This window comes from Austrofundulus limnaeus, unplaced genomic scaffold (assembly GCF_001266775.1).
Source record: "Austrofundulus limnaeus strain Quisiro unplaced genomic scaffold, Austrofundulus_limnaeus-1.0 Scaffold87, whole genome shotgun sequence".
Lineage (NCBI taxonomy): Eukaryota > Metazoa > Chordata > Actinopteri > Cyprinodontiformes > Rivulidae > Austrofundulus > Austrofundulus limnaeus.
Window position 1 is genome coordinate 168155 of NW_013952489.1, and position 17289 is coordinate 185443.

The following is a 17289-nucleotide window of genomic DNA, read 5'->3' on the forward strand; positions in this document are numbered from 1 at the left end:
GACATCCCGGCTAATACGGGACAGTTGGCAACCCTACTTCCGACTTCATCAGCTACACAAGGTTCAAAATAAAATACTTTGCCTCACAATGGGTACAGACATGTGTATTGTGCCAATATTCCTACATATTATGATTTTTTTTCTTCCATTGTTTTGTATTTTTAATGCATGTCACGGGCATTTTAACTAAATGTATTTATTTTCTCCACGAATGTAGAAAAAAGAGAAGTCCTGTTGTCAGGGAGAAATTTATATTAGCTACATGACAATGCACATTTTCTACCCATCTTGCTGGTATTTTAATCATAAAAGTTTTATACATAGATTCATCTCTTTTAAACTGTTCCAATATGTGGACAGTTTTATGTGCACACCATTTTCAACCCTGATTTATTGCAACTGTTTACTGCAGATGAAACCAATTCATATTGCTAAACAAACATCAAAACAATTTTTTATTTTTTTATTTTTTATTTTTATTTTTGTACTCAGTAGCTTGGATATCCTCTGGAATAACCCTGATGTTAGAAAATGTTTCTTCGGGACACCAGGACAACATGTTGACAGTTCTACCTGGAAATATTTGAGGTAAACTTAACTGAAATGATCAGTGACAACAAACAGGCATCCAACAGGAGGCTCATCAGTAATAAACTGCTTTTTTTGTAGTGAAAATTACCTTATTTAAAACTCTTTTTGCTTTCTGTTTCATATGTGTCACTTTAATGTCAACCTGCTTTTCAAAACATTCAGATAAACTTCTGTCGGAGTGGATCTTTGCAGCATTAGAGTCCCAGATCTCTGCAGGAGTGTGATTTGCCGCTGTAACACAGGGTGTTTTGGCGACCGCAAGCTCATAAAATCATAAATGCAAATTAATAAAACTCCACACAGGGGTGCTTACAGAGCTGTTCAACCCCACCAAGGTGCACCCACCCCCCCCAACAGTCAGATCATTGTTGTCTTTGTGATGCTCTGCAGCTGCTTCAACAAATCCAAGTTACACTCATACAAATATAAAAAATGAAGCCAACTGTGAAGGATTCATGACAAGCTCCAAACGCAATGAGATCTGTTCTCTGAGCATTCTGGAAAATGTAAGAAATTGCCAACTGGGCACAAAAAACAAACTGTTAATTAGTTTTTATTATAATTTTTAAAATACAATTTTAGGCAACTGCAATTTTTGTTTCTGATTTCTTGCTTTAAAGCTATTTAAAGCTATTCCTTAAAATCTTTTAACAAAACTAAATAAATTGTGAAAAAAATGTCTCACTGGAAGAGTAAAAAAACCATTAAAACACCAATAAAATGTGAGGAGAAGTCAGTTTTTATTGTTGTCTTCTTGCCCTCTTCTGCAGCACCGCTGGCACAGGGTTGCACCACCTGCTCCAAGATTCTTTTGGGTCCAGCCAGAATCAACAGCTGGCTGCTCTTCTGACACTCTGATTGGCTGGTCCCTGCTGGTCAGTTGTGCCTTCCCTGCATGTCATTGAACTTTCTCTCACCGAGTGCCAGGTCAGAGGAGAGCGATCTCTGCTTGTGTCTCGCCTGCCTCTGCCCAGGCTCGTCCTTCATGCGCCCCCGCCCCACCCCCAACAAATGGTCCGGGTGGCATATGGGGATATGTAAATATATTAATGGGGTCAAAAGTGTGAGAGTATCCTCTATGTTCCCCCCATACAAACTCTTCCTCTGGCGTCACTGGCTATAGAAAAAAAAATGTTCTTGTTGGAAAAACTGTAACGTGAGGAATTATCTTGACAGAGAAAACAGCTGTAGATAATAACATCTGGCTATATGATTATTTTGTGACATTTTCTGCAACAATTCAAGATAAAAAGTGACTGCTGGAGACATGCTGACAACTCAAAACTGTGAAAATCTTTTTTTTTTTTTTTTTTTTTTTTTTTTGGTGTAGTCTCACTGAACTTGATGACCAAAGAGCCATAATCACATAATGATGAGCCCGTTTTTGAAAATAACAACCTATGTGTGCAAATTGAAAATTTGCTTTCTTGGCCATGCGCATTATTTTATTGCCCACTTAATTACTTGTTTTGTGCACACATTGACAGCTTTCCCCATATTTATGATTTAACCTGCTAGAGGACAACTCAGGATTTAAAATGAGCAGATTTGGACCAGTTGTTCTATCACTTATCATTGATGTGTTTTTTACACCTGGATATTCGCCTCAAATGTTTTCAGTCGGCAGTGCAGGTGTTAAAATACAGTTTCAGTTATTTTTCAAAATGTTTGAGATGTCTGACTTACCTTTGTGACTAATTGAAAAGAAGAAAATTGCATAATGTTTTTGAATGTGTTCAAAACTCAGGAGACAAGGCCACATGAGATTACACCTTATGAGAGGAATTTGAGAACAACCCAGAACTATTCTAAATACTTGTGTTAGTGGTAAAAAGTAGGTGTATTTCTGTACACTGAATTACAAAAATTTTAACCCCCTTTCCCTAATATCTAATTTATTTTCTGTAAATTCCAGTTTAATGTCAGAATTTGTTCAACTCAGTCCAATTAGTACTCAGTTTAGTGCACTCAGATTTATATTTCAATCCATTTACACAGAGTCAAACTCAATCTATTCATAACCCAGCTTTTTATAATCAAATTCAGTAAATAATACAAACTTTTAAATGTTATGCTGTGATTTGAAGAATGATTTTCTGTTTTTGGAGATCTGAAATAAGCTTTAAAATGAGGATTTTCCAGGGGAATTTTCTGGTTAAAAACTTTCAGAATTTTTGATAATTCTTAAAAAATAATTCATCATATATGCTGCAGGAAGCAGAGTGTGTTAAAAACTAACCAAAAATCCTCTCTGAGGTGTAAATTTAATGACCTGAATAGGTGAGGGGAAAAGAGAAAAGCTTTTAAACTTATAAAAATATTGACTTCATATGCCTCATAACATAGTCTTTCATTATTTGAATTACTGGTAGTTAAAAGAAATTAATCAGATCTGTTTGATTCCGAGCAACCTCCTCCTCCCTTTCTCTGATGCAAACCTCTTGTTTTATTTCAGGCACTAATCTGTTCTCCAGTGGAGCTCAGGCTAACTTTAAGATGGAAAAAAAAATGGCTCCTCAAACCTGGAGTTACTGCAAAACCTCAAACCCATTTAAATGCTCAGAGTTTTGCCATGCTTTATCACTCTTAACTGTTGAACTTAAAATAACATAAGCTTTTTCTGATTTAACATTCAAAAATGTGTTTTTTCTGAAGCCGAAGGTAACGATGGGTTAGAAAAAACTGTAAAAAACATAGGAATGTTTTCTAAAGGAGTCAGATTTTACTGAATCTGTGAAGGCAGCAGTGAAGCCTGAGGCTAAATGTACACTTAGCTTTGGTCTCTACGAGGCCCAGCAGTGAATCATCAGCGCTCAGCTGTCCAAAATCCACCACCAATCTGGCCGGGGCATATGGTAGCATGACACTTTGTACGAATTACTACAACGAGCCTGTGTTGTTGTTTCTCCCTGCCTTTTTTAGGTTTCTACAAGTCGTTTCACATCAGAGCTAATGGAAATCACAGAGACGCTGGAGAGGAGAGTAACAATACTCATCTTGGTATCGATAGTATCAATACTGAGATCGATACGAAAGGAGGCCGAGCAAGTCTACAAACAGCAGAGTCAGGTGGAATTAAAGGTGTAGCCAGTCTAAAAGGAATACATAATAGCACCGTCTTTTATTCATCCAATGAATACTTACTGAAAGTGTTATTAAAATCTAACCACTGGTTTAGGAGATATTTTGCTAACAGACAGGCACACAAACACATGTTCACACAATCACAGACATTATTGCCCACCTTTAGCTGTTTGGCGGCAGTAGATAAAGATGAAATTGAATACAGATAAATCAATGAAACGCTCACAGCTTGATTGCAATTAGCAGCTGTTGTCTTTTTGGGTGTTTGGTTAAAAACCAGAGACAGAATTGATCCATAAAATTGGAACCTGAGTGGATCAACATCAGGCATGATAGACAGCAGAAAACTGTTCCAAGAGCTCGAGCAGAATGGTTTTACTTCTTTTTTACTTCTATTTTTATCCCCTTCTGAAATGAAAGGGTTTTTTTTGCCCATGATTTTGTGTGCCTCTGTTTGTCTGTTAGCAAAATATGTCTTGAATTACTGAATAAATGTTCTTGATATTTTTTCAAGAAGTAATCTATGGACATCTCTAAATGATTAACTTTTAAAGCCAGTTTAAAACCTGTTTCATAATTGTTGCCACAGCTAATTGACATTAACCTGCACTGAAACGGCTATAACTCAGTCAATTTAACCAATATTAAGCTAAAATAATAGCTATCACTTCATCATTTGTAAACATGAGATTATTTGATCTCTAACGTGAAAGGTGATGGGCAATATGCATTCTTTCATAGAGGCTTCAGATTTTAGGTCTCTCTCCTCTTGTATCCCTTACCTCTCTGCCTCTAATACTGTGGGGTTGCAGGAAGGTTTCATCACATCTTTCTCCATCTTTGACCTCCGTCTCAGCTGCTTGTGAAGTCAGGGAGCAGAAATCTAATAGATGTAAAATGTAAAGGTAGAGGAAGGGTAAAATTTCCTTCCTAATGAGAGCGATGAACTCCAGAGGATGTCCGTCTTGACGTGAGTGCTTGTTTACTTATTTATTCCTTTTTGGGTGTGGGGGGATTTGTGATTGTTCAGGTGATTCACGGTACTTTATCAAAATCAGTTAATCATTCAAGACCACCTAACCCCCTTATTTATCTAAGAAACACTCTTCAAATGATCTGATGTCTTTCCAATCGATAGGAGAATCAGAATATGCAAAGCGCTCGACCTTTGCTGCTTTCATCTCTGTCTTTTGATGTTGCTTTTAATCTGCAGGAAGCCGTGCAAGTGGCTGATGTAGAAGGAGAGGACTGCTCAGCTAGAGTCCACCTGTCAGAACTCTACAAAAGTTTCAAGGGGAAAATTTGGAAAATGAGGCGCCCAATCAGTGCTGGAAAAGTTGAGTTTGTCACGAAATTTCACACACACACACACACACGTTTGTTTTTCTATCCTCATGAGGACTTTGCATTGACTTCCATTCATTTACTGGTCATTTCTTTAGCCTAACTCTGACCCCTAAACCTAACCACTCCAGTACATACTGAACCCTAAATGTAATCTAAACTTAATTCTCACATTAGTCCTAACCCTAACCCCTGACTCACCAATGGTATTTTCCCCGATGGGAACAGTTGGTTCTTACAAGGCTGTGTGTAAAGGGAAAATGGTTCAAAATCATCCTCACCAGGTAACGAAAACATGTGCAAACACACAAGAGACACTGATAAATTTACATCTCAAGTCCCAGAGGAGTACCATTGGGATGATATAAAATAATAATCAATATTCACGTAATGTAGCATTCCTTAAAATAAACATATGTCACTAGCAAAGTCATACACCAAAGTTTTAAGCAAAGGTCTTGTACAGTCTGCTAGAGCTCAAAGTATCTGTTTGCGATGAGCTCAGCTACTACCACACAAAAGCTCAATAATGGCAAATCTGACAAAATTATCACCATTATTGTGTTTATTTTATTTTACTGGTATTTAACCGGGCAAATCCCACTGATATTGCAGATTTCTTTTGAAAGGGCAGCCTGGGCCTGAAGGCAACCTATTGTTGGTCTGTGGGGGAAACCATAGTACCCGGAGGAAACGCACAAAAGCTCGAGGAGAACATGCAAACTAGATACAGAAAGACCCCAGGGGTCTGAACTGGGGATTGAACCCAGGACCTTCTTACTGTAAGACGTCAGTGATAACCACTGAGCCATTGGGTTGCTGTTCGTTAAATTAGGTTAGCAATGGTGGGCATCTTAGATCAGATAATCCCCAAAAGTTGCATTCTAATTTACACAAATACACACTAGATATTTAAAAAAACAAAACAGAAGAACATTAATAAACATTTGATTTGTGCTTTTTAGGATGGGAGACGAGTGAATTGACGATTCAATACAATCTGCTAGCTTTCTTAAATTGATAGTTTTTTTTTTGTTTGCTGTTTTGTGATTTTTTTTTTTTTTTTTGTACAGTGCCCTGAGATGACATTTGTTGTGACTTGGCACGATATAAACAAACTGAATTGAATTGAATTGTTTTTTGTTGAAAATAAATCATCCACATTAGTTTCAAATTCCTCTTGTTTTAAGTATTTGCATTTCTTTGTCTCTCTCTCTCTCAGAGGAAAATACACCTGGACCAGTCTGTTTGCCTGTGCCTCGTTCCTGTCCCGTAAAAGCTAGCCAGTCGAGGCAGATGACCGCATGTCCTGGTCCTGGTTCTGCTGGAGATTTCTTCCTGTTAAAAGGGAGCTTTTCCTGTCCAATTTTGCCAATGTGCTGCTCAGGATGGGAGATTGCGACAAAGTGTTTTGAAGCAATCCTTGTTTTTTTATCGATTCTTTTTTGTACAGTGACCCTGAGATGACGGTTGTTGTGACTTGACACTTTATAAACTAAATAAATTGAATCAATGTTCAAAGAATAAAATTTTGTATTTCTTGTTGCTTAAAAACTAAACCTAAAATCCTTGCACATTTGTGTCCCTTGGATGATCTTTCAGAATAAACACACTAAACTTAACAATTTATCTAAAGAATTCTGAAAATGCATAAAAATAGCATTTTAAATTATTAAAAATATTTTAATTTTTTAAATGCCTTCTTTTTTTGTTTTGTTTTGATCAGTATTCAACAGAATAAATATTAACTTAATGCTTTTTTGTAAAAGACTAAATAGAATATTATAAAAAAATACTGTAAAATAATATTTTTATTTTCTGCAAACAACCAGAATTTTTCTCTTCAACTATGTATTGCCTTCAATAAGAAATACAATTAAAGGGATAATCCTAACAAATATTAAAAAAAAATGTCCAAAATGCCTTTTTAAGCTACACTTTTTTTGTCCTTTATTATAGAATTTAAAGGACAAAATAAATATTTTTTTCTGTAAATAGATAAAAAGCAAACCATTAAATAATCATATAGTGGTTCTAACATTTCATTTTTCCAAACAACTGGACCTACAATGGCAAAGAAAATTTGTTTTCAGATTACCATGTATTTAGAGCTCCAGTGTCCTTTAGCTGGATATTAATGACCAAAAGCAGCATCTAAATTATTAAACACTGTTGACAAACATTGCATTAAAAAGTATGAAGCAAAAACAGGTAGAAAATTGGTGAGTGGTTGTTTGCTTTGAACTGAATGAGACATAAGCAGCAGAGCTGGGGTCATTTCACTTTAATCCATTTGAAAACAAGCATTGAAACTGTATCTAATTAGCATAATAATGAGGAGCAGACACTTTATCCATCGCAGCTTGTGAATAAAATTAATACGATAGGAGAAATATTTTCTCATTTTTGAAAGAATGTAAAGTGACTTGAGCCTGATGCTCCTGAGCAACCCCCCACCCCACCCCCTATTTTTTTGTGTGTGTGTGTGAAAAAACACAAAGCGCCAAAGATTTGGTACTCTGTAATTTGGCTACTTTTATTCGAGCAGGGTCATTTTCAAGAGAAATTACAAATTAAGAATTCAATAATACTTTTACAAAGACATTTCAGGAAAGATTTCTTCTTCAGTCATGATATCATACATAGTATTTAACAGTCCCTCTTCATTTTTTTAGATTACAAAAAGAAACAATGATGAAGAAAAGTGGAATTCTCTTTTTTTCAGTCGAAAATACAGTGTTTTCACAATTGTATAAAAGTTCCCAAATTTGGAGTTTTTTTCCAGCAACTGGAAAGTAAAAGGAAATAAAATAAGATTCAACTTTCACAATGTTTCAAAACACAATAAATGCTCTCTTTAAATTTGCCCCTATGATCGACACCATGTTCCTTTTTACTAAAATATATCTATATATTGAAGAACTATAGTACTGTACACAACAGTATGAAATAAATAAAATTAGGAAATATAAAATGGGCCACATAAATAAGGTTTTCTTCAACCTACAAATAAATGAATGCAGTTTTGCTTTTTTTTTCAGAAAATGGTTTGGTGTAATACTGACAAAAAGAGCTGAGAAAACATTGCACAACATAATGTAAACTAAGGAACTGCTGCCTAGAAGTTTTAATACTGACACAGGTGCTTTAAAGAACAACGGTGAACCATTTTGTAATACTGAAGCTGGTGAAAAATAAACCTTCCTTTTACACAATACGAGGGTGGCACTTGCAGAAAACACACAGGTTAAAAGGTTTGCATATAAGGCTTCTTTTCTTATCAAAAACACCTTACAAAGGCTTCATCCTTCATAGTTTTTGTTCTTTTTTTAGGTTTTATTTACCCCCAAACACTCTGTCAATAAATTGTATTTTCCCTTAAAATGAATTTAAAATTTCATCCTTAAAAAAACAACACAGTTTAAATTCCTTCATTTGATTCCAGAGGCCTAAAACAGTGTGGCTGGAGATGTTTGCAACAAAAAGACGACACCAAAGGTAGTGAGAACAAAGATAATACTGAAGGACTGTAGTGCAGGTAATACTGCTCTTTTCCAACACTGTATAAATATATACATAGGCAATACTTTTTATTATTTTTGTTCATGATTATAGAAGCGGAGTGCAATTTGTACAAGTCACTAGTTGTGCTATAAATACTATGGAACACGGGGGGTTTATTTCAGGAGGTTAGCACCACACATGATTTTAGGCCTTAGTACTGTACATTTTTTAAAATGTATTCATTTATTCGGTTTGCATAATGAAGCTTATTTCACAAACCCATGCCTCCTATCCTTCAACGCCTCCTCCAGATTGATTTTTGAGCCTTGTTTGGCAGACACTGCCACCCCCCTCTCCCCATTTATTCACCCTCCGAGGAGTCTGTCAAAGAAAGCTTCCCTGAAGCTTCAGGCACGTGCAGTTTAAAACACGGCGTTTTAAACCGAGCAGGTGAGAATACTGAACCGAAAGAGAGAAACTTAAAATGTTTAAGATGGGAAGCTTTTTTTAAAGTGTCCCACACGCCAATTCCTGTCCATTGATTACATGCCGTCCTCCATCACATCCTCGTGATCTGATTTGGTTTCCATTTTGCCGTCCAGCGAGCTATCGTCCATCGAGTGTTCTCCGTTCTCCTCCTCATCTCTCAACGTGTCTGGGTCCGTGTCCATGCTCTTGCTTTCTTCCTCCTCCTCCTCTTCAAACTCATCCCTTCGTCCGATCTTAGCGTACGTTCCGTCCACCTCCTTCCTTCCCTCTCTGATCCCTCCGTTCACAGCGTCATGCCTCAGGATAGCCTCGCGCTCGGCCAGCTCGGGGTAGCCCTGAGGAGTCATGCCTTGCAAGTACGCCCTGCTCATTAGCAGCTCCGTGGGCTCTAGGTGGCCTTTCTCGCGGGCCTCCCTCTCGGCTGCCTCCCGCTCCTCAGCCTCCCTCTTGCAGTAGGAGTAGCGGTGGTTCATGTGCTGCGAGTAGGAGCCAGAGTGCGAAAACCTCTTACCGCACTTGTCACACTGGTATGGTTTCTCCCCTGAATGCAGTCGGGAGTGCTCTATGAGATGGTGTTTGTGTTTGAAGGCTTTCTTGCAGATTTGGCACTGATGGGGCCTCTTCCCTACAGACACACAAAACAGAAAGCAAGGGAGGGGGACCGTGAGTGGCCTGCTGTCCTGCAGCAACAACAAATCATACAAGTCAGAGCAAAGCAAAATGTTGAGGAAAAACTCTAATGGACTGGATGACATGGAGTTAAATGACATCACAGATCTTTAAATCTGTTTGTTCACTGAAATTGCGAGCACTATGAGAAAGTGCGCTCGCATTCATGGGCCTATATTATGGAAATTCCCTCCTGTGGTTAAAGCAAACTCTGCCACAACTACTTATTTTAGTTCAGCCTGCCACATTGATGAATCCAACATAAATAAACTACTGCAAAGCAAACAAACAGAACAAAAGAGTAAACAAATCGGAGATGAGACAGAAGGCTGATTATCTCCAAACATAATTCAAGTTCAGAGTGAAGGCTCACCCTCCTTAAGGTTTTGGGCTTCTCCATCTAACAAATGGGCCTTTGGATGCCAAAGCAGAAACAAAAAACCCAAGTTAGCCACAAAGGGAGGGTGAGATAGTTTTATGACAGAGGGCCATAAAATGTCTGGCTAAAAAAACGGTTCTACACTTTGTGATTTTGCCACACTGCTCAAAACTAAGATTTAAAGCTACCTGCAATCATTTAAAGAAGCTATTTAATGATCTTCCTGTCATTTGCTGCTGCTGCTCACCACGTGTGGAAAACATGGCTGCATGCCTCCCACAAATCGTGCAGCAGCCACCAGCACTTCTGTCCAACATCTGGCCTGTTCCAACTGCACTCAGATCCCCTTTCGAGCCTCATATTGTTGCTAAAAACAACACGCAGTGACACAAACATTAAAGAACAGCGTTTTGGAGATAGATACAGGGAGGAGGGGTGTGCTGGAGATAGCGCACCCATTTGAGTTCAGCGTACTGTTCTGACAGTGCAGCCTCCCTCCCTTTTATGTCCAACGTATAACAGATAACATGAAGGCTGCATAAAGCTCCGAGCGCTCAGCTACTGATAGTGGATAAAAAAAAATGATGCAACCTAGTGAAAGAGGATCTGTGTAAATAACTATAATGAAAGACTTGTTATCAGTACTCTGAAGCTTCTGACCGTTACGCTACTGATATTATCTATCACCAATAATGGGGCCGATAAAGACATTAGAAGCTTTTTTTTTGCCTGGCTTTATACATCTAGGTGAATTAATGTGTGTCTTTTAAGATAGCAGAGTGATTATTACAGCAATTGGGAAATAAAGACTACAGTTCCCTCTTCTTGCCTACCTGCATTAATTACTTCTATTTCACAGAACACACAAAGCTTTAACAACATCACACACTGAAGTAAAATTTTTAAATCCTTTCATTACTGTCATCCTGTCAATGAAAAAGCAAGTTAGGTGTTGGTTTACATATACAAATTAAAAATTAAACAGAGAAGGAGAAGGGGAGAAAAGAAGGGGGGTAACAAAAATATTTAAATAGATTGATACTGGTAGGATTTGGCAACACAAACATTTAAAACATAAAAAAAGAATGGGGTTTAAAATAAGGGTCTAGAACAGTATATACCTGTGTGTTCATATTTGTGTCTTAGAAGGGAACTGCTCTTCTGGAATGTTTTGTCGCACAAGTCACACGCGTACATACCACTTTCAGTCTTCTTAATCTTCTTCCGCGACAGACAGGAGTCGGGGTCTGTCATGTCGTCCAGCCCTGACAAGTAATCTGGTGTGCCGTCAAGTAGGTCCCCCTTAGAGAACACAAACAAAGAGGAAAAATACAAAACACAATAAGGAATGAGGCGCATCTTAAGGCTTGGTGACTCACTGATATTATTGACTGTATTATAGTGATTTATAATGCAAGTATTTTTTTTCTTTTCTATATTTTTTTCTTTTGCTCTTTGTGTCACTTTCCGTCTAAAATGTCCTGTTTTAGCTAATTTCATTGCTGAAGAGGCTGACTTGAAATTAATAGTCAATTGGTCAAAAATGTCAAGACAGCTGCTTCTAATTTGATGTGCTAAATGAGCCACTGAGAAAGCTTTATGCAAATGTGTGTTATAGAGTCATTTACATAAAGTGATGTACTAAATGCTGAGCAATAAATAAACAACTAAATGAATCAGAAAGCAACAATACTGCCCATGTACATAAATATGAGGAAAGGCTGAGTTAGTTTTCATCCATTTTAGGAGCGAAAGCTGTACGGTGAACAAAGGGACACTTATGTTAATGCGCTAGTTGCTAATTTGAGGGTGAACAAATACCTGAAAGAGACTAAAGATCAAATGTTTTAAAATCAAATACACATACACAAACAGGAAGCAAAAGAGTTTCACAGTTTTCTATCTAGTTTGAACATTTATTCTAAAATACTAACTGTTAAAAGACTGCATATTTGAAACTTAAGAATGCAAAAATTCTAAAAACAGTCAAAGTCAGAAACAAAAAAACACATTTCTTTGTTTGCACTGTTGTGTTTTGATAAATGCTAATGTCAATACTAAATTATGTATTATCTATATACTAATTGTTTTTTTAATCTATAAGTCTTAAAATAAAAACATGTCTAAGAAGTAAATCTAAGGGAAATACTAAAGAAACAAAAAGAAATATAAAAAGGAATATTTTAGGAGTAACAGAGAATTTACTTGTAATAAAATATACTCTGTGGCACAGCTCTAAAGCTGTAAACTCAACACAAAACTACAAGTTCTCATGCATATTTGAATCCCAGCACCCACCAGCATTAATTTCTTATAAAACTTTCAGTTCTAGAATAATATCTCCCATTTATAAGTGACAGCTATCTCATTATGAAACACAGCCAGTGTGGGCTAATTTTGAACTTGTGTTAATTTGGCACATTCGTTTAAAACCCACTCTTTTATGATAAGGATAATTCTTAACTATAAACTGATAGAGAACAATATTAAAACATCAGAGGAGGCGAGGTGACCCCTTCTTGAAACTGCAAATGATTATAGTCAGAAGGTGCACCTTAATTGCCAATATTGAGTCACCAAAAGCCCGCTTTAATGAATATGTGTATGACAATGTGCAAATGGCGCTGCAATATGTTTTAAGAACGGACCACTATCACTCTGCAATCAATTTGAACTAAACGCCTGTAGCTGTATTTTTAAAATCTAATTTAATAACTTAGAATAGGAAACATTATTAATACTTTTTTCATCAAAATGGTTCCCTCTATGTTAAACAGCCTTCAGCATTCACTGGTAATGAACATGGAGACTGTGCATTATTAATCCACATGTAGTGAAGAAGCTCATTTTCGCTGTGGCTCTCTTTAAAATGCAGCAAACTTGCAAAAGAAAATTTCAGTGAAGTGCACAGCTCCAGGGCTCACCTTTGTCATTTTTACAAAGGCCTTTCACCCATTTTTAATAACAAAATATCTGAAATGAAGTGTGCGTTGTAGGAGGACAGGAGTTGAGTTTGTTAATGTATTCCATACACTTCAGTGGGTAAAAATTATATAGAAGAGTGGGAACAATTAGAGAATAACTATTATATTTTATTTATTTGAACCTGCTGCTGTTTTTGGGGCTACAGTTAAAACATCTGCTAATGAAACTCATTGAAAAAAATCCTTCATAAGCTGGCTATTAGCCTCATTATCATAAACCTTTTTTCATTCTTATACTGCTAATGACATCTCCATTTCCACCTCAGGGTGGTGCCCCAGCTGTTTATCTCTAACGCTTTTACCAGTTCATCGACCTCAGGTGAGTGTTTCTCTCTCCTGACTCTTTTAATTAGCACAGAAATGAGTTTGAAACATTTTAGGGAATCTAAAAGAGCCTGGGGCTTTTAACAAAATCACAGGTGGCTCATTTACCTGGAAACCTGGTTTCCGTTGGTATTTTCTCCTCTGCTGCATCTCGGCAAAGGTAGCTGCCCCTGCTGCATAAGTGTAGGCCATGTGCGGTAGGAAGCCCATTTGATCCATGCCCGGATAGGGCCTAAGACCTGGTATGCTGGCCTGCATAGGGGGCATGAATGTGGCAGGTGGGAAAGCGGTCTGGGGTGGAAGTGATGTATATAAGGGTTTGGCAGCAAATGGGTTGATGCCAAAGATGGGGCTAGTGCTTTTTTCAAGGTTCCCATTATTAGTTGAGCCTGAGAATTCTTTCTTAAGGTAGGCCAAGTTCAAAGGCTCTTCGAAGTGCTCTCGGGGAGAGGGGATGCTGTTATGGTCAATGGTAATGCTGTTGACTTTCGGCCTGCTTTTGATGGTCAGTGCATGCTTGGGTTCCTTCATGAGTCTCGGCAGTGAGAGGTCAAGTGGCTCAGCCTGCAGGTCCTCTGAAGTCAAGCTGTTTGGAGTGTAGGAGCTGCTGTGGGAGTTTTTGGAAGATGTGGAGGAAAGGTTTAGTGGTGAGGGGGTGTTGCTGCGGGAGTGGTCCAACTTTTCACCTACAGGCTTGGCGCTGCCACTGAATTGATGGTTTTTCAAATGCCTGAGTGAACTGTCACAATTGTTGACATTATTATGGAGCTCTGCAATGGAGGGGGATGTGATGCGGTCAGTAGATTTAAGAAGTGTGACAGGTGACCTAGCTGCCAAAGAGTCTTTTGGTGGAGTTTGGTGGTTATTTGTTCCAACAGCTATATCTATGTTGTTCCTGTGCTCTAATGGTGGGGTTCTAGTAGTGCTATACTCGTGCATCTTTCTCTGCTCAAACCATTCCTTGACAAATTCCTGAGGAAGGCCAACTGCTATGGAAATCTTGAGCAGCTCCTCTGAGTTGGGCTCCATGTTCATGGCAAAATACGCCATCAGCACGGACATGTGGTCCCTGTAAGGGTTTAGGGGGCCAGGGAGTCCCTTCTCAGACAGAATGGAGGAGTGGGAGTTCTTCTCCATGAATATCCCTGGCTTGTTGGGCAACAGATTCTCACTGGGCTGCAGCACAGCTTTGATCTCCTCGTTCATTTTGCACAGGTAGCGTTCATGTTGATGCAAAGGTATTGGCCCGGGAAAGGTTTCTTTGCAATGCTGACAAGCGAATGGTGTAAACATGTTTTCCTGCACCTTCTCATCCACACCTCCTTCGAGCATGTGGTTGGGTTTCTCTCGTTTGATATTGCTAATCTGTCTCTTTGAGTCTGTCGTCAAGCTCTGGAGACAGGCTTTGGCTTCATTCACTTTTTCTAATGTGTAGTCAATGATGCTTTTGGTGGCACCATTGTGATTGACAAGTGGAAGACCAACCTGAGGCCCCCCTGGAGATGTCAAGCTCTGTTTCTGCTCCTCCATCTGGTTTCCCAGTTCCTTCATGTAGGCCTTGAGCTTAGAAAGCTCCTCTGGCTTGCAATCCATTTTCTGCCTGCACACAGTGTTGTCCACAATCTGGAGAACCTTCTGTACCTCGCTCAGGTTGTTTCCAAGTGAACCTGGGTAACCTGTGAACTGTGATTCTAGCCCTGCCATGCTCAGGTGCTGCAAGGGGCTTTGAGCAGTTGAGTTGTGGTTGATCCCCAGTGGGCTGTTTCCACCCATCCCTCCATTCATAAATGGAACAGGAGCGCCAAATCCATGAGAAGCCATCATGAGTTTATAGTCGTTGAAATCAAGAGGCTCTGTTTTGATGTTTAAGTGGTTGTTGTGGTCGGTGTAGCCGAGGGGCTTGCCATTCTCTAGCTTCTGGCGCAGCTGTGTGATAGCAGTGTTGGTGGGTGAGGCAGAGGCAGAGGTGGGCGACGAGCCTGGCTTCAGGCTGCTGCGCATGCGACCGTTGACGGCAATCAAACCAATGCATTTCTTGCTGCTTATGTGGGAGCTGTAGGATCCTGAATGGGAGAAACGTTTCTTGCAGTTGGGGCACTCATAGGGTTTTTCACCTGAAATGAAAAATTACAGAAGGCATTTTTAGAAGACTGAAAAGATGAACTAGTTTTGCGTTGACAGATAGAAACTTAAATAGTGTCCTTGAACATGATTTAAAGATAACTTACAATACTAAGTTAAATTTCACTTTTGTAATATTTTACTACTGAGCTAACAAAAAGACAGAAAAAAAAACATTTCCAGAGTTAATGTTTTTTTAATGAAGCACATTTTAAATTGAATGTGATGATTTTTTCATGTGAAAATGATTGAACATGGTTGTTGCAGCTAATCAACCTTGACAATCACAAAATTTTACTACTTACATGTAGAGCTAAAATTGGTGTGGCAGTAGATGAGAGTAATCTCTAACTTGTACTGTGAACCTTAACAGATTGTGTCATGTTTTTGTTGGCAATATTCAAAGAGCAACTCACCACTATGAATCCGGAGGTGCTCCTTCAGGTGGTGCTTGTACTTGAAGGCCTTGCCACACTCGGTGCATTTGAACTTGCGGTTGCCGGCTGCTTGGTTGAGAAGTTGGTGCTGTGAAGATGAAACAGAAAAGAAATTAGGTTAAAAAAAATAATGTTTAAGCACTGAAGGGGGGAAAGTTTTATAAGTAATCATAACTGGTCGGCATTACAACACTCGAAAAACCAAATGGCTCCTTTGGCCAAACAAAGCATGTTGGCTTTCTCCTCCCACCTCCCACTACAAGCAGTGGAGGTGTTAACCAAGAACATCGCACAACTTTTAATTTCCTGGCTTCTCAGCCCAACAAGGACTGCCTTTAGAATTTGGCCACCCAGAAAATGGAATAAATGAAAGGCTTTTTAGAGCCTTCATTAAGAGTGCCAAACTGATCTACTTTTCATTAATTTTGGCCTTATCGGTCCAACATGTATTTAGAGCTGTTTTACCTCCAATACCTGTACTCATACAAACTTAATGAGTCATTTTTAGGGCCGTTTTCAGAAGTGCCATATGGAAATGTGGTCCATGTGTTTGTTAGTAAAATCTTTAATAAACCACTTTATGAATTTAAGTGAAACCGCTGGAAAATAAGCCTTAAAATCTAGCTGTAAAATTGATTAAACTTTGGAGTTCTTTCAATTCAAAATGGTTAATAAAGTGGCTACAACCCAGTCAATTATACAGATACTGAACTAAAATTTGGTGTGGTATTAGCTGAGAGTCATTCAAAACACATAGTCTGAGCATAAACAAATCATATAATACCTTTAATTCTTGGGTCTCAAACATCTTTAATAACCTTAAGGAACTCGAGTGTGATTTACTGTTCAGAGGTAAAAAATAATAATAATAAAAAAACAGTTGCCTTCCAATATCTTTGCATTCACAACCAGAACAAAATTCAGAATGTAACACAAAAACTGGACTCATAATTAACAAACAATTAACCATGAGTTAAGGGTAAAAATGGAAAAAAAAAACCAAAAAAAAACCGGAGAGCAACATTTAAAAAAAGATGCTTTTTTTCTGATCTTGTTGGGGTGGAGAGGGAGATGCACAGCGCCCCCATTCTTCCACCTCAGCCTTGACAAACGCCGGGGTGTGTGCTGACTCTCCCCACATTCCTGGGGAGACAGATGGTGGCACACAGGACACTGGGAGGACTTGGAGGAATTGTTCAAACAGCTCCAACCTTCAAAGATCAAGCTGGGAAGGGGGCACCCAGCACCGGAGGGGGACCCCACTGCTCATGTGTTGCTGAGTTGCATAAACAAACAGCAACAGCTGCTTTACCGTCTAAATTCACCCCCACCCCCACCCCACACACAAACACACACACACACA

General features: G+C 38.6%; 1 protein-coding gene across 1 annotated transcript in view; it reads right to left on the reverse strand.

The window, feature by feature from the left end:
• Window positions 1-7529: 7529 nt before the first annotated feature.
• zeb2b (zinc finger E-box binding homeobox 2b) overlaps window positions 7530-17289 on the reverse strand; it is a 79346-nt gene continuing 69586 nt past the window's right edge. Inside the window, exons 6-9 of the mRNA XM_014011995.1 lie at window positions 15906-16014; window positions 13477-15482; window positions 11182-11362; window positions 7530-9637 (exon numbers count right to left, since the gene is read on the reverse strand). Of these exons, the coding sequence (XP_013867449.1) occupies window positions 9066-9637; window positions 11182-11362; window positions 13477-15482; window positions 15906-16014 (2868 nt within the window). The 3' untranslated portion in view covers window positions 7530-9065. The remainder of the gene's footprint in view (window positions 9638-11181; window positions 11363-13476; window positions 15483-15905; window positions 16015-17289) is intronic.